Below are 22,199 nucleotides of genomic sequence, written 5' to 3' on the forward strand. Positions count from 1 at the left end.
CCCTGAAAATGCATGGGCTGCGAACTTTCAGAAGTGGACACCCATTTGCTTATGTGCCCATCCCCTATCTCTGAGAGTGCCAAGATGGCCCAAAATGACAACCTGCCTTCTGGATAGCCATTGAGGTCCAGTTTCTAGGACCTTCCCAGGGTCTGGCCACATTCCTGCATTTGGCTACCATGGGACGCCCTACATCCTTAATTTAAATTCCCTCTTGTTTAAACTGGTTCCAGAGGTTTAGGTTACTTGCAACCAAAAGAATCTTAACTCACATAAAAGCCACACAAGTCTTAGCAACCTTGAAAGAGAGCTTAGGGTAATGTAAAAGTCAGTGAACATTCTTTCTATACTTGGAAAGGCAAAGCAACCAAATTCCAATATTTCCCCCAACACCTAATTTATAACTTGGGCTTTCTGACTTAAAAAGCATCAGAAGATCATAAAAAATAACAGAGATTTTAAGAGTGGATTTTAAGAATGAAACTTGAGTAAGGAAAACAGTTCTTTTCTCAAACAAACCAAAACAACAACAAAATAGCATATATTTTTATTCATTTTACAGAAGGTAACAAAATAGAAACTTTGATTGAGTTATTTAAGGGGGTCTATCCGTTCGAGCAGTTTTTGGAACAGTCCATTCTTTGTGAAAGCAAACACTCAAAGTCAGCTATTTGGCTTCTATCTTAAATAAAATTTTTAAATGTCTATAATTTCCCAGAATGTGCAGAAATGGTTCATTTAATAAGCATTCAGCAAGTGCCTATTGCACACAGCCCCCTTCAATTTCCAGAACAAAATGGGAAGCAATTGAAAGCATCGTACAGTGAAACTTTCCCACCTGGCAAATGAATAAGCTAGTTTATCTGCGCACAGGCATGTTTCCATAACTGGGCTGCATCCGATGTAAGAAACAGGTGCTAAGAACGAAAATAACCAAACGTGGCTTTTTAGTGCCTCTTCTCCTTTTATATTTGGAAATGGCTAACATGAAGAAGTGTAAGGGGAGGAAAATGAATGGGAGGTGGTAGGATATATTAATTAAAATTTGTACCTCTTCCCCAATTTCAGAATCAGAATTCACAGAATTACTGAGAGCAGTTCTTTATCTATGTTGGTTCCTTTCCCTTCTGGGTATCTGAGATTTGGATCAAATCTGCTCCTGCGAACCGATGAGGAGGAAAAGCTCTCCAGTTAGACAGATGCCGAAGCTGGATGCAGGGACAGATCTTAGATTCCCTCGCCACAGCTGGAAAACGAGGGACAGTTAACGATTCCCCAGAAATTCTGCACATGTGCTATGGTAATCTTAAAAGATTACCCCCAAGTTTAATTGATTTCACCTCAGAAATGTCTGCAATCGTATGTAAACAGTATGTTTTGCTTGGTTTCTGCCTGCGCTGGTGACAGCTCACATTTTCTCTGTTTTTTCCTCCTTGGGAGAGTCCATTGACTGTTGGTGTTCATTGTTAGTGTCAGTGAGGGCATAAGGCACAGCATCTGCCTTTCTTAAACTTATAAGGCCTGACAAAGATGGAAGTTACTATAAAGTTTTATTTTCTAAGTGGAAAGAGGAAGCTGACATGTTAGTACTAAATTTGTCACCTGGAATAGGGCCAGAACCTTGAGCATTCAGATATGGAAGGTATGACACTAATCCTATTTATTGAGAGCTTCCATCATTTTGCTCCGGTATTTTGAGAGCTCTCTGTCTCTTTCAAGCATCATGCTGAGCGCTGGCCCTGAGGATCTGAGAGTGTGCCCTGCACAGCGGGCTGTGCTGGGGAGATTCAGCATTTCCTTAGGACCATCACTTTGAACCTCAAGAACCTCCTACCTTCTGCTCTCCATCTCCTTACCTCTCTCTCACCTCTCTGTTTCCTCTGCTTTATTTTCTCTCTCCTCTGCTTTTCTCTACCATTTTTCTTTGGTTCCTTCCCATTTTTCTGTTTCCTGTAGCCCCAGGGGGCAGAAGCATACGGGAACGAGAGCAGGATGGTGTCCTGCTTTGCCATTTGCTGCATGCTTGCTGGTGGGAAGGTCACTCAATCTCTTTGAGCCTCAGATCTAAGAATCTGGAGTGATAATACCTGTTTGTGAGGACTATGTGAGCTATTTTATGTGTGTACACTCATTAACTATTTAAGAGCTACCCAGATGAAACCGGCATTATTATCAGAGTCATATAGACAACTGAGAAATGTCACCACCTTTACTTTGCTGTCTGGGGAGGGAGAGGAGAGAGATAAATGTGAGATTCCAAAATCACTGAAGGGATGTGTGACTTTGTCTGTGTCTTAGTGATGACTAACTGCATTCCAAAGTTTATTACAGTCATGCCTCGATTAATGATGGGTATATGTTCTTTTTCTCTCTCTCTATCATCTGAGAAGTGCGTCTTTAGGCGATTTCCTCTCTTAGCTCAGCGGCTAGCCAGCTGTGATGGCCTGCTCTGCGTGCATTGCAGGTTTCTGTTTTGCTAGTACTTTCTTTTGCTCTTGCACGCTTTGTCCACCAGGCCCACTCTGCATGTAAGCGGCTTAGGGTAAGCCAGGATTGAAAGAGCGTACTGTCCTAAGGGCGATGACAACACAGACCCACCCAGCAACGGGGTGGCTGGGCGTTGTTTTTCCAAAACTGGTGCCTCATCCCCTCTGTTACCCTTTCCAGAATGTCTGAGTGAGTTCACAGAGAGTTTTCAACTCTGCAATGTCATCCACTCTGCCACACTTCATCTAACCCCTCGTGGCCTTTATCACATTCTCTTTTTTGTAAATACCAGCTTTATTGAGATATAATTCACATACCATAAATTTCACCCTTTGAGGTGCCATTCAGTGATTTTTGGTATATTCACGGAGTTGGGCAAACATCACCACAATCCAATTTTTGAACATTTTCTTCACCTGTGGCAGTCACTCCCCCTTCCCTCCTCTCCCAGCCACTGGCAACCACTAATCTACTTTCTGTCTCTATAGATTTTCCTATTCTGGACAGTTCATATAAATGGAATCATACAATATGTGCCTTTTGCAACTGGCTTCTTTCACTTAGCATACTGTTTTTGAGGTTCATCCATGTTGCAGCAAGTATCAGTACTTCATTCCTTTGTACGGTTGAATAATAACCCATCATATGGATATATATCTGGTTCACCCATTCATCAGTTGATGAATACTTGGGTTATTTCCACTTTTGGGTTACTATGAATAATGATGCTATGAACCCATATATACGTTTTTGTGTGGACATATGTTTTCGTTTCTCTTGGGTTTGTACCTAGGAGTGGAATTGCTGGGTCATGTGATAATTCTATGTTTAACTTGTTGAGGAACTGCTAAACTGTTTTTCCAAAACAGCTGTACTGTTTTACATTCCCACCAGCAATGTACGATCGTTCCAATTTCTCCAGATCCTCCCATCACATTCCATTTTATGAGTTATCTCTGCATGCATATTACTACTCCCCCTGGATTTAAGCTCCCAGAGGGCACGAACTGCCCTGAGATTGTCATAATAGCAAGCATAACACATGGTATGTTCTGAATTAATCTCAGCTGTTAGTTGATATACTTTTATTATAATCAGTCACAGTCCCTAACTAGACGTTAAGCCTACTTTAGGAGAAAACACAGGTCTAATTTCACATCTTCCAAAGAACCCTGCACATAAACAGAACTGCCTTTTATTGGGCCCTTACTGGATTCTTACCATATATGACCTCATTCTTCACATGAGGAAACTGAGATTCAGGTTACCGTCCAAGTAATTAACGTCAAAGCTGAAATTCAGACCCAAGTTTTCACTGTACCACATTGTCCTTTGCGGAGAAAGAATTCTATTTTGCAGGAAGAGAGCGAGGGAGAGACAGATGCTTATTTAAGGACCTCTGCTTTCCCTCTATAAACACGTGAAAGGCAAGAACCCATGTTTTACTTCTTTTGTTGTCTCCTATTGTACATAGTGGTCATTCAAAAAATTCCTTCTGATTTTATAAATTTTGAACAATGATATAACGACTAATAAGCTGAAATATAAAAGTAAGGTATTGTTATGGTCTAGTTCAATTCCCTATTTGCGACTATATCTAATAATATACAGTAAGCATCTAACCACCTGCCAATGGCCCCGCAGACATAGCCAGAACTGTATCTCGCTTAAATCTCCAAAAGTTTGCCTATGTGCCTCAAAACGTCACCTCATGGGAACCACAAAAGCGCTGCCTCTCCAGCTATCATTCCGGCGCCCAAAACACTGCCTGGCGCCATTCAGCTGGCATCAGCTGTCAGAAGAGCGGAACTGGCTAAAGAGGCCTTTGCCCCTAACCAATATGGCCGCCCCGAGGCTTCAGGCTGAGGGCGGCAGAATGATGATCACGTGAGGAGAATCCCGTTCCTTTATTGGCTTTCTCTCCTGGGGGGGCGGGACACAATACAAAGCCGGGGGCCGGCCTTAAAGGGCCTACGGCTAAATTCTCCAGAGCTCCGCCCTCGGGGCTGGGCGGGCGGGGCGCCGGAACAGTGACAGGCGGGCCCGGCGCGCGGAGGCCGCGTCTCCGGGAGCCCTGGTGACCGCCGCCGGCTGCGACGCGAGGCGGAGGGAGTTAACCGCGGAGTCGGCGGACGGGAGAGCGCGGGGATCCTGCGCGCGAGCCCGGCGCAGCCGACGGGGGCGCACGGGGGCGCGCGAAGGCAGGCGCGGGGATGGAGGACGGCGTGGCCGGGCCCCGGGTCGGGGCGGCGGCCGAGGCTGCCGAGGCGCGAGCGGGGCCGGGGGTGACGCTGCGGCCCTTCGCGCCTTTCTCGGGGGCGGCCGAGGCCGACGAGGGCGGCGGCGACTGGAGCTTCATCGACTGCGAGATGGAGGAGGTGGACCTGCAGGACCTGCCCAGCGCCACCATCGCCTGCCACCTGGACCCGCGCGTGTTCGTGGACGGCCTGTGCCGGGTGAGGGCCGGGCCGTGCGGGCCGTCGGGCGGAGGGCGGACACTTGTTGCCCGGAGGAGGCGGCGCGGGTCGCGGCGCGAGTCCCGGCTGGCCCGGGCCGCCGGCGGGGCGGGGTAGGCGACCCCCGGGGACACGGCGACGCCCCCGGCCGCCCTGCCGCGGGCCCCTCTTGTCCCAGCGGGGGTGAGGCGCGCTCCCCGAGGGTGCCGGGTCCCCAGCACCTGCCGGGCCGCCCTCGCAGCGCGCCCAGGGGGGTGTCAGGGGCTCGCCTTTGACTGGGGGTAACCGCCTCCCCGCGACGCCCCTGCCCACGGGTGTTTACTCGGGCGAGAAGGGTGGAGAAGAGGTAGGAGACAATCAGGGGGTGAATTAGCCCCCCAAAGTGCCTGAGCTCGTACTGTCACCCCGGGGCTTTAACCGTTGCCCTGCCCTTACTCCTTAGAGGAGGGGGTCGCCTCATTCATAGGGAAGCAGATACTGAGTGGCGACGTGACTCACTGTTCATAAATAGGACGAGGTCCCTGCATTTTCAATCTGCACTATTGGAAGAAAACCCAATGTTTGGGTGAGGATCCGTGGTTGCTCATTATCCTGCTGTTGGCCAGTTTTGGTCGAATGGTGTTCGGGGGAAGGGGCCCATTTTCTAGGCCTTTATGATATTTAGTAGATATTTATCTTGCTCCCTGAAGGGGTGACATGCCACCAACCAGGGACACTCAGTACCTGGGGAGTTGATTTTGTTTTTCAAATTCACACAGTTCAGACACTTAGGTGGGTGAGGGGGCAGATATGAGTAATCAGTAGTGGTGGTGGTGGGGAGGAGGAATTTATTTCAAATCAGCAATTAGTGTTCAGAAGAAAATTTGGACACCGTAGGCGTTGCAGACTGAAGCCTGTCTTTGAGAGATATGCTCCATTAGGAGCGCAGCTGTTAGAAAAAGCAATGCTTTCCATGCTTGGCTCTGGGTCTGCATATACTGTCAATGAACTGTAGTTGAAGGCTGCTGCCAAGAACACCACTGTAGAACAGAGAAGGGTGTGCTTAATCCCATTTATTTATAATTTATATGCCCATCTACTTTCAGAAAGGATTTACAGTGGCTGCATGCTTAGGTAAGTTTCCATGCATGCTTTCTAATGCAACAATTGTCAAAATACAGGGTCTGGCTCATTTTACTCTAAAACCTTTTCTCTTCCTGAGGCCGAGGTCTAGCTGGCATTTTAATGAGTTTCTTTTCTCCGGGTCCTGGGCTGTCTTTCTCATCGAGCAAGGTCAGGTCATATAAGACTGCACTTATTAGCTTAGTGTCTAGCAATTCATAGTTTTACATTCATCCCAGTAAGTACGCAGACAGTCCTGAAATTGCTTTGTATGAAATTTTGCCCACTTGGCTAGCTATTCATTTGAACAAATGTGTATTGAGACTGTGCTGTGGGCCAGGCACTGATCTAGGCTCTGAGGGCAGCATTCCTGCCTTCAGGGCTAACATTTTTGTTGGAGGCAACAGGCAATAAACAAATAAATATCAAATATGTCATGAGGTGATGGTGCTGTAGGAAAAAGTAAGAGTTGGAAGCTGGGGGAGGAGGGAGTGGAGGTCTGAGAGGGGAAGGAGATTGCTGTTATACATAAGCTGATCAGGGAAGGTCTTACTACCGAGGTGATAGTTTGAGCCGAGACAGTGGGCTAGCATTCATTCATTCGTTCATTTATTCTTTTGCTGTTTATGGCATGCTTACTTGTTGCAGGCACTGTTTTAGGCCCAGTGGAAAGACTGATGAATACCATGAGCTGCCTGCCTATGTTCTCGTGGTTGAGGGGGAGATAGACAATAGAAAAATGTAAGTGAACAAGGTAATTGCAGATAGTGATAAGTGCAATGGAGACAATAAAACAGGAGAATGATGGAGAGTGATGAAGGAAGGGTCGGGGCTGGGTCTTATCAAACAGGTCCTAACAGGGACGTGTGGAGGTTCAAGAGGTTCTAATGAAGAACTGATTAACTGGGGCAGGACTGAGGGGGTCACAAGGGGTGTTGGATCAAGAGGAGAAGGTAGTGTTGCTGGAACCCTGGGAGGAGCCTCCTGGCAGGAGCTGCGGACGTGAAGGTGTGGAATTGAGATGCTGAAGTGGGGAGTGCCAGGAAGGAACTACCCTGACTTGGCCTGGCTTTCTCATCCCATTGGCAGATCCCAGCTGGCAGCCAGGAAGCAGGGGAGCCCAAACAATATAGTCCATAGGTGGGGTTGGCCTTCCAGGGCCCAGAGAAGGGCGGAGAGGGGCAGAGAATGGCTCTGGGACAGTGCGGGTCAACAGGACATGCAGAGAGGAGTCAACCTAGGGCCATTTTAGACTGAATGGCCTGGAAGGCCCTGGAAGGACTCTGCACAGCCTGGACTTGGCTCACAGGAAGAAACTCCTTGTGTAGATTTTGTGTGTCCGGTGTCCAGGGAGAGGGAATAGCCAATATGAAAGTTCCAGTGCTGGGATGAACTGAGTGTATTCAGAGGGCACGACAGGGCCCGCATGGCAGAGTGAGAGGTGGTGGGAGGGATGGCCCAGGTTGGACACAGCCAGGGAACGGTTCCATGAAGGGCCTTGGAGGCCATGGTAGGGATTCGGATGTTATTCTAATTGCAAAGCTGGGTGGAGGATGTCTTTTGGGGAAGGAGCGTGGGTGGGCAAGAAGAGAAGAAGCAAGGAGACCCCTCGGAGGCTCTTGACTTTCGTTGTCCAGTGGAGCCTTGAAGGGGTTTGGACTAGGGCGATGGTGTCGGAGATGGAACAAAGGACAGAGCCTCTGTTTGAGCCTGTCCCCTCCATTCGGAGGGTCAGGGGCTTCAGAATGGGGACAGGGGGAGCATTGTGCTGGTTGCCCACCCATAGGGTCCTGTAAGATGAACACAGACGGTAAAGACACAGAAACCTGATGGGCTAAGGGAGTCGGAGTCCCTGAAGGCAAAGAGCTCTGAAACAAGGCAGTGGGAGCAGACATCACTGCTGGCCACTGGGAAGCCTTCCTGGAAAGACAGCATTTCTCATTTAGCTAAAACCATCCCTCTGGGTGGGAAGATGTGGCTTCTGAGATTTCAGTCTGATAGCTGTATTATTTGGAAGGCTGTTCTTCCTTAAGGCTGGCGTGTCACCTTTGGGTGCTGTAATGAAAGTGTGATTCTACTTCAGGTTGGTGGTCTCTGACCCTTGAGTCACAGACCATTAACTGCGTTGCCGACAGAAGTCCCTGTGCTGGTGGTCTGGCTGTCCCCTCTCCTTAACCAGTCTGTTGGAGGGCCACCCAAGTTAGTGATGGTGCTTAGCCTGTTAGGGCTCCTATAACAAAACACCACAGACAGGGTGGCTTATAAACAACAGACATTGATTTCTCACAGTTCCACAGGCCGGCCTGGTTGGGTGAGGGCCCTCTTCCGGCTTGCAGACTTCTTGCTGTGCTGGGGTGGAAGGGAAGAGGGAGCTCTCTGGGATCTCTTTTATAAGGGCACTAATCCCATTCATGAAGGCTCCACCCTCATGACCTCATCACCTCCCACAGGCCCCACCTCCTAATACCATCACCTTCAGGGGTTAGAATTTCAACATATGAATTTTGGGGGGACGCAAACATCCAGACCATGGCAGGTGGTGTGAAGGAAAAAGGCTGTGTCAAACTTGTTTACATTTGTTCATATTATTCTCTAACCTTAGTCTTAAAGGAAAGAAAGAAATTGACATGAACTCCCCATTTATTTGAGAATTTGCATCGGAAGCAGTTTTCTAACTATAACACTTGGGTCTGATATGTAAATTTGTTTTTGTTAGCCAGATCATCCTCAATATTGTAAATAATTTATACTGAGTATGTTCATTAAATGTTTATCTAAAAAATAACTGAACCCATATTGTCATTAATTTCAAGTAATATTATTAGAGAGATTCACACCATTACAAATGAATGAAAACTTTTATTAAAATAAGATTATTTTCCGTTGTACAAATATTCACTTAGCATATTCCATTACCGTAGACCTTTTTTCTTTTTACCGAGAAGGCAGAGCACTGCTCTGAACCAGTAATTACATGTGCTTTGGGTTGCTGGCAGCAGTTCGTTGGTTCCCCAGAGTAAGAGTTTATTCAGTCGTCACCACGCTAACCAGAAATTTAAGGGTTCTCAAATAATATTCTGTTAGTTTCCAGGCAGTAAATATAGTTCCATACTGTAATGGAAACAGTACCATTTTTTCTGTTATCTGAAACATGGACATATATTTGATAGAGCTTTGCATGAAGGCTAAGTCGGAAAATGCTAATCATAGAAAAATTTACCCTCCTTTAGTGAATAAACTCATCTTTCTTAAAGCAAATGCCCACTTAAGATTTGGGAGACTTCCATGACTTTCTTTTAATAACAGGAAATATTCTGATAGGCATAAAAGAAGTTTGAGTGATGTCCTTAAATTCTTTGTATCTGAAGATCTGTGAGCAGTTCACACCTTGGCTGCCCTTGGAACCCCTGGGGAGCTTTGAAAACACCCCCATGCCCAGGGCTCCAGACCAAGTCCAGTCTTGGGGGCTGGGAACCACCTGGATAGAATCACCTAGAAAGTTCCCCCAGGTGATTCTAATTGGAAGTCAAGGCTGAGGACCATTGTCCTAGCCAGAAAGCCTTTTGCCTGACCAGAGGCATTGTTGTATCAGGAGAAGATCATTGGGTTCCTCTTGTAGCCAGATCTTTTTTTTTTTTTTTTTTTTTTATTTTTTTTTTTATTGCAGTAACATTGGTTTATAACATTGCAAAAATTTCAGGTGTACATCATTGTACTTCTATTTCTGCATAGATTACATCATGTTCACCACCAAAATACTAATTATAACCCATCACCACACACATGTACCGAATTATCCCTTTCACCCTCCACCCTCCCCCCTTCCCCTCTGGTAACCACCAATCCAATCTCTGTCCCTATGTGTTTGTTTATTGTTGTTATTATCTACTACTTAATGAAGGAATATAGTGAAATAAGTCAGAGGGAGAAGGCCAAATACCGTATGATTTCCTTCATTGTAGCCAGATCTTGATTCCTAGATCCAAAAATGGGAGTCGGGCTCTTCCGAGTCTGGTGCCTCTCTTCTGAGTGGCGTTTGACCTTGTAGCCTGAAAGCAGGATGATAGGCCATCAGCTGGAGAGCTGGAGTCCTTGGGCAGGTGAGACGCGAGTTAAGAGCATTTTACTTTAACGGGGGGGCTGCCCACTTTGGCCTTTGCATCCTCTCCACGATGCTGCTCATTCTCCATCCAAATGTTAGATCCCAGACTTGTCCTCCCCAAACTTGTTTTTTGGTAGACGAGATGTCATCCAGTAGTAATTTGGTGACTGAAAGGATTTTAAGATCCAAGGTGGCACAGCTGATACGCATAGTGTCTGCTCATAGGTTGTGTCTACTTGGCTGTGTTTCTGCCTGTTTCTATTATAAGTCAGTCGGTGGCAGCTTGTTGTAAAATGTGACATTCCAGCAGGATAGTAACATTTGGATTCTATTACAGTGTAAAATCCAGGCGTTTTTAGGCCGTTTTCACTTTTCACCTTGGTGTCAAAAGCATGTTTCTCAGACTTAAATTATGCATAAAATTTCCCCTTAAACCTCGTTAAGTGTGGAGTGATATTAAACCAATATGGTATGGTTTAATCTACTTGGGACTGTTCAGACTGTTGTATGTTATAAAAGAAAACTACATGTTATATACATGCAAAATTTATTTTAGAAGTTATCCACTATTTCTTTAATTTTAGAATTTCTGACTCTTAAATAAATCAAATTTTTTTTACATCCATGAGGTCCTTTTAATCCCTGCTCACCACTCCACTCCCTAGCAAGGGTTTGGGGTTTTTTTCAGCTCAGTCTGCCACCACTACACAATGCTCAAACCATGTTATTCTTCAGTAGCAGTAGCTTTAAACAGTTTTGCCTGCAACTCTGGACTTTTCAAGCCCCAAGACAATTACATAAGGGAACAAAAAATAGGCTTTGTGATTGAACAGAATAGCTAAAGCAGAGGCTGTTTGATTTCAGTGTTTCTATTTCAGGCTGTATTCTTTCTTTCTTTCCTTTTTTAAACATGCCATCAGACAACACAGCCCACTCTTTTTCATGCATGTTGCTGATGGGCCTGTTTGCCCTGTTCTGTGACTGCCTCATTCCTGTTACTGTAATATAGTTGTGCACACGTCAGTGTGTGTGTTGAGGGGAATAGACCGCTCAGTGGATGTTTTCTATTGTTAGGGCTCATTTCAAGGGCTGTGGGGAGTGCCGATCGTTTGCGATACAATCCAGTTGTGACAGAAAGTTTTTTCTTTGGAAATACTAATCACCATCAAAACCTGGGGATGCTGACAGGTAACAAGATGGTAAATGACTCTGCCATGTTCTCTGAGCATTGCCAGGCTATACCATGGCAATAGAAAGTAAAAAGAGGGGGCCCACCCCGTGGCTTAGCAGTTAAATGCGCGAGCTCTGCTGCTGGCAGCCCGGGTTCGGATCCCAGGCGCACACCGACGCACCGCTTGTCCGGCCATGCTGAGGCCGCGTCCCACATACAGCAACTAGGAGGATATGCAACTATGACATACAACTATCTACTGGGGCTTTGGGGAGAAAAAGGGAAAAAAAGGAGGAGGATTGGCAATAGATGTTAGCTCAGAGCCGGTCTTCCTCAGCAAAAAGAGGAGGATTGGCATGGATGTTAGCTCAGGGCTGATCTTCCTCACACACACAAAAAAAGTAAAAAGAGCTCTTCTACCCTTCTTGGGCAAAACAGAAACATTTTTAAAGTATAACATCAGGAAAATATTAATTACCTTAACTCAAACTTTGACGTTGGGGCAGGGGTTGGCTTCCTGTTGTATAGATTTCAATCATTATAGAAATCCTTTATATATTTGATTTAGTTGGTGGAGAGGGTTTTTATTTATTTTTTTAACCTCTAAGGATTTAATATGCTCACAGTCCCCATTGAAGTGTGTACGTGAGGAGGCAGGCAGCCTAATAGCTAGGGGTATGGATCTTAAGCATACCTTCACCACTTACACAGTGTGACTCTGGGGAAGCTATTTATCCTACCTGTGCCTTAGTTTCCCTACCTGTAAAATGGGGGTGCTGATAGTACTTATGCCTTATAATGTACATAAAATGCTTATCACAGTGACTAGGTCATAGTAAACACACAATATAGGTTAGTGTATTAGTTATCTACTGCTGTGTAACTAACTCAAAAGTTGGTGGTTTAGAGCAATAAGCAGTTATTATCTCACAGTTTCTGTGGGTCGGGAATCCAGGGATAGCTTAGCTTGGTGCCTCTGCCTCAAAGACAGCAATAAAGTATCAGCCACCGTCTCATCTGAAGGCTCAACTGAAGGAGTGTCCACCTCCAGGCTCACCCACATGGTTGCTGGCAGGATTGCATTTCTGGTGGGGAGGGACTGAGAGCCTCAGGCCTTTGGTGGCTGTTGGCTGGAGGCCTCCCTCAATTCCTCCCCACACGGGCCTCTCCGTGGGACAGCTCACAACATGGCAGCTGGCTTCCATCAGAGCAAGCAAGAAAGGGCATGCAAGACGGAATGGAACTCATAGTCTTTTTGTAACTTAATCTCGGAGTGCTATCCCAGCACTGTTGCTGTCTTCTCTTCATTAGAAGTCAGTCAATAGTGCAGGTCACAGTGAAGGGGGCAGGGGACTTACACCAGGGCGTGCATGCCGGGAGCTGGAGGTCACGGGGGCCATCTTGCAGGCTGCCTGCCACAGTAGCTATTTATTAGCACAGTTTTTTCTTTGTAAACTTTTTTGACTTCTGTGGAGCAGTTAATGTTCAGAAATGTTTATTGAGGTATTTTCTAATCTGAATTTGTTTAGCTTCATCTCTATAAAAGAATGCAGTTTTAGGCTCCACATCTTAGTATAAAATACCTCATTGATAGGATTATAGGTGGGTTATTAAGTTTCTAAAGTGTCAAAAGCTGTTAGCCGCTACATTTTTGAAAGAAGAACTCAGGAAACTAAACCTTTCGTAGCTCAGGAAGGTCCAGTATTTTTCCTCTCATTACTAATTCCAGCAGGTGCGGTTATGGACGAAATTCCCACGTGTAATCATAATTAGCACCATAGGAAGAGGTATTTGAGGTTGGCCTGAATTCAGAATTAAAATACGGAAGTATTATTTAATTCAGATAGCTAATTTTGGATTTTATTCACTCAACAATAGCTTGTTTTACTTCATCACCTTCATATTTTTTGTTCAACTTTCTGCTTTATTTTAAAGATAATAAAATAGTTTCGGTTCATTAATGTGAAGTGCTTTATGTGTAATATATATATCATTTCATCTTTTTACGAGATCTCTATGAAATAAGTATTGTTATCATCCCATTCTACAGATGTGGAAACTGAGGCCAGAGGAGGCCCAGTAACCCATCCTGGCTCACACAGCCAGTAAGCGTTGGTCCTGTGATTCAAACCTAGTTTTAGCCAACTCAAAAGCCTGTGCTGTAATCAGCTTATGATATGCAGTAATGTACATGAATTTTTCATATCTTTCACATCTTATTTAAAGCCTAGGACAGCTCTGTGACGAAACTATTTTTATCCACAGGAAACTGAGGTTCAGATGAGTTACAACTCTATTATTCTTTCAGTCATTTATTTATATTTGACAGATGTATTTGAGTGCTTATGGGACAGCCCTGGTGAATGACAGACACCATCCCTCCCTTCATGGAGCTCACAGGCTAGCAGGGAAGACACAAAACTAAATTTTTTTTATTGTGTGTGTTATGTAAATATAACCAAAAAGCTTAATAGAGTCATACTAAACCACATGTCCTGGGGCAAGTTATTCAGCCAGACCTCAGTTGCTTCATCTGCAAAATGAGCAGGTTGAACTGGCTAATCTCTGTGAGGTCATTTCTGGCTGTCAATGCTCCGATGGCTCTGTATTCTTCTCTCAGTGGAACACAGCCCGGCCGCTGGCCCCTTGCTCCCCCGTGCCCCCAAATGTAAAATCAGACTTTTCTAAGTAGGAATTTGCTCAAGAAGAGAATTTCTCTAGTGTGATTCTGGTTCTCTTCCATCCAGCCTCTCCAGCCTTCTACCTGTAGGGGAGACAGAACTTGACCTCCACCCATCCTAGGTTTTCAGCTGCGGCTATGTAACAAAAAGACAGATTAACAAGAGAAAAACAGACGGTTATTAATGCGTGCAGTGCACATCGTGCAGGAAAAACCTCAGCAAAATGTCACTCACAGCGGAGGCTTAGACCTCGGCTTACATAGCCTCTTCAACAAAGAACAATAAATTTGTAGAGAAATGACATGACGCAGGAAAGCAGTTTTAGGCTTCCAAGCGGCAGCAAACTATGGGAAGGTAAATATGTGGGAGGAAACGAATAGAATCAAGTTTGCTTGCAGATTCCTCTGGGCTGATAAGATTCTAAAGTCATCTCCAGTAAAAGGAGAATTTATATCCTACCTTTAGGCAGAGAAGGAGGAGAGGATAGAGAGGGCTCTTCCTGCATGAGCTGCTGCTGAATTGCCTTCAGCTCAAGATAACTTTATGTCAGGGAGGCATATTTTGGGATGGCATTCCGGTTTCCATCATACATGTACTCCAGCCTGTCCTGCATTGGTCAGCGGGAGGCCTCTCTGCTACTTTGTAGCTAGAGAGGAGGTAAATTTCAGTCACTTAAACTGGTCTTTAATTGGTCTTGGAAATTTACCTAGGACAGATGGGAGGGGAGCCTGTGTCAGAGAGGGTGTAACTGACCCCAGCACCAATTCTGTCCAGTTACCATTTGAGGGTTTGCCAAAGATACAGCCTCACCAAGCCAGAACACTTGAGTGAAACATTTTTTTTTTTAAACTCTGTCGATTATCGGGGCCTTTTCCAAAACTCCTAATAGTGATTACTTATTGATAGGGTGACAGTATGTCCCAGTTTCTCCTTCGGTTTATGCCTGTCATCCAGGGAAAGTTATTCATAGTACCCCCTTTTAAGTTTGGGTGATAAATTATATAGCTAGTAGTTATACAGCTAGTAGTTATACAATTAATCATAAGCACCCTATTTATTTAGCACTTACCATTTGTGCCGAATATTTTATGTACATGATTTCGTCTAATCCTTCTTACAACCTTCTAAGATAAAGACTATATTTGCCCATTTATAGAGGAAGAAGCTGCCTTCTCCCTTTGCAAAACTAGTCAGCACATGGATTCCCATGGCAGCTGGGTGTCTGACCCTGGGGGCTCTCACAGAACCTCGGCAGGAAGGGCCCTCAGACCTGAGCCTTTCCTTTCTCCAAGGAGGAATCAAGGCTCAGAGAGGTGATGACATTTTCTCGGAGGTGCTCACTAGGTACTGGCAGAACTAGAACTTACCCGCCGATCTCCTTTTTCCCAGCCGGCTGGTGTTTATACCTCTCATTTAATTTTCTGTGAAATAATGTCCTCCCCTCCCACCCCTACCCCACCCAAAAGAACCTAGGGCATGCAAGTAATGAGGAGGGCATCTAGAGTCAAGTCAACTGGAACAGGCATTCTGTCACAACACACCGGTCGCCCTGTCGCCAGCGCCACTGTTCCTGGGCTGCCAGAGGGCAGGGTCTCTGTGGCCCCTGTTCCCTGAGGGGCGGAGAGCTTTGCCTTGAGAGGGAGTCCGATGCTGTTCAGCACACCAGCGGTCACCAGCAGGGGGAGGTAACTTCACATATGTTCTGCGATGGATCCTGGTGGTTGACTTAGACTTTATTTCAGGCACCAAAAACAGAAGGTGCATTTTCAGATGGGAGAAGTCATGCCTTGTGCTACAAAAGAAGCTATTGTAAAGATAAGTTCGTAGTTGAAACTTGAAAGTGGAGAGACAGCCGCCGGCAGAAAACCAGGGGAGTGAGGGAGCCACCTCTCTGAGTGGACCTGTCCCTGCTACTGGGCGATGGGACCCCCCCTTTGGTTAAACAGGAAACAAGGGCACTGTGTTCGCCTAAAGAAATGACCCTCCTACTCCAACTATCCGTGGGTACAAGTTTGTGACATTCTCTGCCATATGCTCAGATTTGTTGCAATTTATTTGGACTCGGACTCAAATTATCAGCATAAAGAAATACCAAGAAAGAATTCACTTAGATGAAATACACACTTCATTTCACAAAAGGGAATTTTCTGAGCCGGCTTCAGATATTGGGTTACTAAGTAGATTACTTTTAAAATGCAAAGCTTGTTCTGGTGGATAGGTCTCCGGACCTGTGTGGTGAGAAGTGTTCTTTCACATGGGAGCCTCTGTCCTTGGATGATTCCAGAATTACCTGCTGCTCAGGCCACGTAGGGACAGTATTCTTCTGGGCTGGAGCAGGGATTCTGGGGAATTCAGATAGATCTTGGCTCCACTAGCACAACCACCTTTTTTCATCCTAAGCTGCAGATCTCAGATGGCGATGGAGACCCCCTCAGGTCTGGGTCAGCAGTCTGTAAACTCCTTCGCAGTCTCTAAAAACAGACTACTCATCAGAAAAATTCCCTGGGTTACATATAGTTCATGAACTGGCCTGCAGACACTTGCACATGTTTGGCAACCTCAGGGGTTTGGATCTTTATCTCTCTTTCTAGAATCGCTGAACCTAAGATGTATCTTTCAAACCACCTGCTTTTCCTCTGACACAGTATTTCAACAGAGAGTTTTCATTTTCGTAATCAATTGTGAATTTGTGTAGTTCTTCAGAGTGATTCATAAATTTGCAGGGGGATAAACTCTGACCCTAATGTGCTCTGTTTTGTCAAATACTCATTTAATCCTTGACATATACTGGGAACTACTGTTAACAGATCATAAGATACTTTGTAACCTCCCCAGTTAGAGTATTGTGGTTATTTAGGGCAAGTTCAGGAAAATGACCTGGTCCTCAGCGCCATGAGCCTGCCTGAGACTGTGGCAAAGGGTGAGGTGGGGTGGGGGTAGAGAGGTTGTCTGCTGATGAGGTGACTTGCTACATTTACTGCAGGGGGTGGTTGTGCAGAGGACAGAACAGAGCATTATGTGCTGTTAGTGGCTTGGAAAGAAGCCGTACCAGCGGGCAGCTTTGAAGGCTGTGGCTGAGATTCTGAAGAGCTTCATCTTGTATCTGTAAAAGGAGGCTTGGTGGTGCTTTCACCTGACTAGGATGCTGTGAGAATTAAATACAGCACGACAATGTTTGCGATAGTATCTGAAGGCAGGCGGTAACTCCGAAAATATTTGTTTAGTCTTTATCAAGGACTCCATTTTAATGTCAGTATATCGTTAGAGGTTTTATATTGGGTTGCCATTTAATTTTTGTTTGTCCATTTATTTCCTTTTCACTTATTTTCTTTCCCTCCTTTGTTTTATCTGCTAGGTAGCACAGGGACCACGTTGGCAGGATCGTCTGCTTGCAGGTTTTCTTGCTGCTTGTTATTAATCGAGAGTGGAAATGTGCACCGTGTATGTGTGTATTACCCCTGAGTGCCCACCCTTCTTTATGGACAGATACCTACCTTAGTTTGGAGTTGTGCATGTTAGAAGGCAGACGATGCAGCGGTTAGGAGGGTGGGCCCCAGAGCCAACGGGGCCTGAATCCCAGCTCTGCCAGCAACTGGCTGTGTGACCTTGGACAAGTAACTTCGCTTCTCTGTGCTTCAGTCTCTTCATTTGTAAAATGGGATAAGAAAAGTTCCTACCTTATAAGGTGGTTGTGAGGATGAAAGGAGAGCATATAAATAAAAGGCTAAGAATAATACCAGGCTCGTAGTAACTGTTTAATACGTGTTAGAGATTTTATTAAAATTATTATTAAAATGCAAAGATTACAGTGTCTGTATTGCTCACTACTGTTTATCCTATGCCTAAGACAGTGCCTGCCACATAGTAGGCACTTAATAAATATTTATGCGGCAGTGGAAGTAAAACACTGACATAAAAATGAAAGTATTGCTATTTCAGTCCATTAAACATTAAGCCTTATTTTCCCAGGAGTAATTTAGGCTCTTCCAGAAGTTGCATAAATTATTTTAGGCTAGTAGAGTCTTTGGCTTTAAAATTATTGCAGTGATGTGTGTGTGTGTATGTGTGTGTATTTGTGTGTACGTGTGTATGAAATTAATAGGCTTAGATATTGCTGAACACTTAGAAAGACTGGCATGTTATCACCTGTAAACGCTTAGAAAAAGCATGTTTTAACATGAAATGAGCATCTACAAAGTTATAAACAACTCAAGAAACTAAACACTTTTTAAAATAAATCTCAAGTAAGATAATGGATATAAAAACCCCATGAACTCTACAGCGTAAAATCATTATTACTGATGATGAGAAATCCTAGGCTTCCTAACACAGTTAAAAAAAAAAAAGATCTTGTAATTGAAAAATAAATGCCATGTTTGCTGGTGAGTTCCCCCCACCACCCTCCCTTCCTCCCTCCCTCCCTCGCTGTCTTTCTCTTCCCTCCCTCCTTCCATTCTCTCTTTGTTCTTAGGATGCCTTTTAGGGGACACATGGATCATTCATTGTCATCTGCTAAATCTCCATCTACTGCACCAGCCAACCTCTAGCACCCCTGGTAGAAGGTGGCTGGTCATCCTTTGCCAGATCTTGTCCTAAGAGGGCAAAATCAACCTGTGATCTGATCTCTGAATGCCATCCTGGTTTCCATTAGGTTGTGCCAGGAAAGATGACCTTCTTTGATGAAATGCATGCTGTCTGCTTAGTACTCAGTAGCCTGCTGTGCTTTTAATTAAATGAACCGGTCTTTAAAAACTTGATTCTTACCCCCGAAGCGGCATGTGACCCAACAGTCTGTTCCCAGTTACAGGACCGCGGGATGATTACATCTTAGGGCGGCCCCAGTGAGGACTGAAGATTGGAGCGAGGGGCTTTAGTATGGTGTGACCTGGGCTTGTAGTTCTTGGGGCCAGTTCTCTGTGCTTTAGGTCTGGGATAACTGACCCCTTAGGCAGCATTCTAGCCAGAGAGCACCGCCATTGCAAGCTGACTTGAGCCAAAAGTTACCCACCGTTGTGTTAGGTCTACACTGTGCTGGGTATAAGGGTGTTTAATGGCATTAGAGAGCATGACTCATAATAAATACCACTTGCTGAGTACCAATTATGGGTCTTTACATTTGTCTAGATTGCTGTGTGATTGGAAGAGTAATTCACTATAAAAGTAATATTTGGTTGTCAAAATAAATAAAAGCCTTTAATAAAAATTCCCTCCTCTTCTCTCAACCTGTTTCTTAAAGGTAGCCTTTGTTAAGTTTTATATGTACTCTTTCATGCATGTTCTATGCATGTTTAAACATATATATGGTATATATAAAGAGAGATAAATGCACTTAAAATATATACATGTAGGGGCCGGCCCCGTGGCGTAGTGGTTAAGTGCGCGCGCTCCGCTGCTGGCAGCCTGCCTGGTATCAGATCCCGGGCGCGCACCGATGCACCGCTTGTCGGGCCATGCTGTGGCAGCGTCCCATGTAAAGGGGAGGAAGATGGGCACAGATGTTAGCCCAGGGCTGGTCTTCCTCCGCAAAAAGAGGAGGATTGGCATGGATGTTAGCTCAGGGCTGATCTTCCTCACACACACACACACAAAAATATATATATACATGTATGTATTTATATGATATCATACTGTATACACTCTTTGCTAATTGCCTTTTAAAAATATTGTGGACAGTTTTTTTCTTTTGAGGGATTTTGTTATAAGAACGTAACATAATTTAACCAGCAATTCCTATTGATAGACATTTAGGTTGTTTTCCCTGTTATAAACAATGTTGCAAGCAGCATTCTTATACATATATCTTTGTTCACTTGTGTAAATATGTTTGTAGAGATACATTCCTAGAAGTGGAATTTCTGAGTCAGAGGGTGTGGTTGTTTTGCATTTTGATAGATACTGCCAATTTGTGCTCCAAAATGTTTATACTAATTTTTGTTACCATCTGCATTGCATAACAGTTCCTCTTTCCCATGTTCTTGTCAATCCTAGGGATTATAAATCATTTTGGATCATTACCAAGATCCTTGAGTGATGAAAATTGTCTCTCTTTGTTTTAATTTGCTCTTCCTTAGGAACAAGGTTGACTGTCTTTTGTGCTTATTGGTAATTCATTGTTGGTTTTTTGTCCTGTAAATTGATTGTTTATATCTTTTGCAAGTTTTCTGATGAATTTTTGGTCTGTACTTAGGAATTTGTAAGTTTTTTTGTATGTTAAGAAATTGGTATTTTATCATATATGTTGCAGATATTTTTTTTATTTGTAGTTCAGCTTGTCTCATACCTAGAGACTCTTTACCTGGGCCAAAATGTTAGGAGTATGTTTTCTTCTACTACTTTTACATTTTATTTTTGATGTTTGCCTTTAATTCCCTGGGTAGTTTGGTATAAGGAATGAGGTAGGTTTCTGAGTTTTTTGGGTATTTTGTTTTTTGCATATTACCTGTGAGTTTCAAATCCTGGAGATTTGAAATACCACCTAAATAGTTAAATATACTTCCATCAGGACTCTTCTGTTGATGTTTTTGTCCACGTCTGAACCACTTTCATGCTATTTTAATACTGTGGTCTTACCTTTTAGCCTTATTTAACAATGAAATAAGGCTAATCCTCCTCCATTAGTCATCTCTTTCAGAATTTATTTTCCTGGCCAGTTTCATTTGCTTGTTTTTCTTCATGAACTTTAGAATCATTCTGTCACTTTCTTTTTTTTTTTTTTTTTTGTGAGGAGATCAGCCCTGTGCTAACATCCGCCAATCCTCCTCTTTTTTTGCCGAGGAAGACGGCCCTGGGCTAACATCCGTGCCCATCCTCCTCCGCTTTATATGGGACGCCGCCACAGCATGGCTTGCCAAAGCAGTGCGTCGGTGCGCGCCCGGGATCCGAACCAGCGAACCCCGGGCCGCCGCAGCGGAGCGCGCGCACCCAACCGCTTGCGCAACCGGGCCGGCCCCAATTCTGTCACTTTCAAACTATCCTCCACCCCCTACAAAGAACAAAAACAAAAACGCAACAACCAAACCTGTTGGTATTTTGAGTGGAATTGCTTTAAGTTTATAGAGTTACTTATGGAGAATTAACATCTTGGACTATTATGTTCCTATAATTTAATGTTCCTATAATTTATTAGTATTCTTAATAATTTAAGCCATCTTTTATGCCACTCAGTACAGGATTGACGTTTTCTTCATATAGATCCTATCTATTTCTTTAGTTTGTGTTTATGTTTTAGATTCTTTAGTATAAATATTTTTATGTAAACTTAAGAAATATATTAAAATATGAGATCTCTTTTTCCACTCTACTTAGCTTTACTTTCATATAGAGGGCATTGATGTTTCTACGTATTAACTTTGTAACCAAAAACTATACTCAAGCCTCTGTTTCTAGTAGTATTTCAGTTGATTATTTTGCATTTTCCAGGTATAAAATCATATCATCCACAAATAGTGATGCTTTTGCCATCTTCTTTACAATACTTGTATTTTACTCTCTTATTCACGTGGCACTTCCACACTGAATTATAGTGACAGCAGATGGCATCCTTGTCTTGTACCCAGCTTTTAAGGGAAACGTGCTCGTGTTTCACCATCGACCGTAACCTTGGCATGGCACTATGGTATTGTAACTCACCTTCAGGTATCTGACAAATAACTTTCCCGATCTAGACCTGGTTACACACAACAAACACATCCAGCTCTCTCTCGTTGCTTTTATGTAGGCTCTAGCCTAGCACTCAATTATCCTTTTAAAGAAGTGACTTTAAGAATGTTCTATGAACCGTGTGTCTCTGTCTGCAGTCTCAACGCTGCCCAGTGGAACTCTGTGGATGGAAATATTCTGTATCCACATTGCTCAGTGCACGAGCCACCGAGTGTTTGAAATGTGGCAGATACAACTAAAGAACTGAATTTTTAGTTTTATTTCATTTTAGTTAATTTACATCATCAGATGCTATTGAGCACTTAAAATGTGGTCCAGTGCTACTGAGGAACTGAATTTTTAATTTTGTTTCCAGTTTAATCAATTTTAGTTGAAATAGCCATGCCTGGTTAGTCGCTACAGACTCGGGCATCACGGGCCCCTCACTCATATCATGAAAGGATAAGATGTGAGTGCTGGGAAGGACCTAATGGCCACTCAGTGTGCCCAGAGAGGTTGAGATGGGCCCCAAGTCACACAGCAAGTTCCTGACTAAACTGAAC

At 44.2% G+C, this 22,199-nt stretch overlaps 1 protein-coding gene across 1 annotated transcript in view; it reads left to right on the plus strand.

The window, feature by feature from the left end:
* The first annotated feature begins 4,603 nt into the window (after window positions 1–4,603).
* Window positions 4,604–22,199, plus strand: part of RCAN1 (regulator of calcineurin 1) — a 95,149-nt gene continuing 77,553 nt past the window's right edge. Inside the window, exon 1 of the mRNA XM_004429581.3 lies at window positions 4,604–4,943. Coding sequence (XP_004429638.1) covers window positions 4,701–4,943 — 243 coding nt within the window. The 5' untranslated portion in view covers window positions 4,604–4,700. The remainder of the gene's footprint in view (window positions 4,944–22,199) is intronic.

This window comes from Ceratotherium simum, chromosome 27 (genome assembly GCF_057802395.1).
Source record: "Ceratotherium simum simum isolate JZ-2026a chromosome 27, ASM5780239v1, whole genome shotgun sequence".
Lineage (NCBI taxonomy): Eukaryota > Metazoa > Chordata > Mammalia > Perissodactyla > Rhinocerotidae > Ceratotherium > Ceratotherium simum.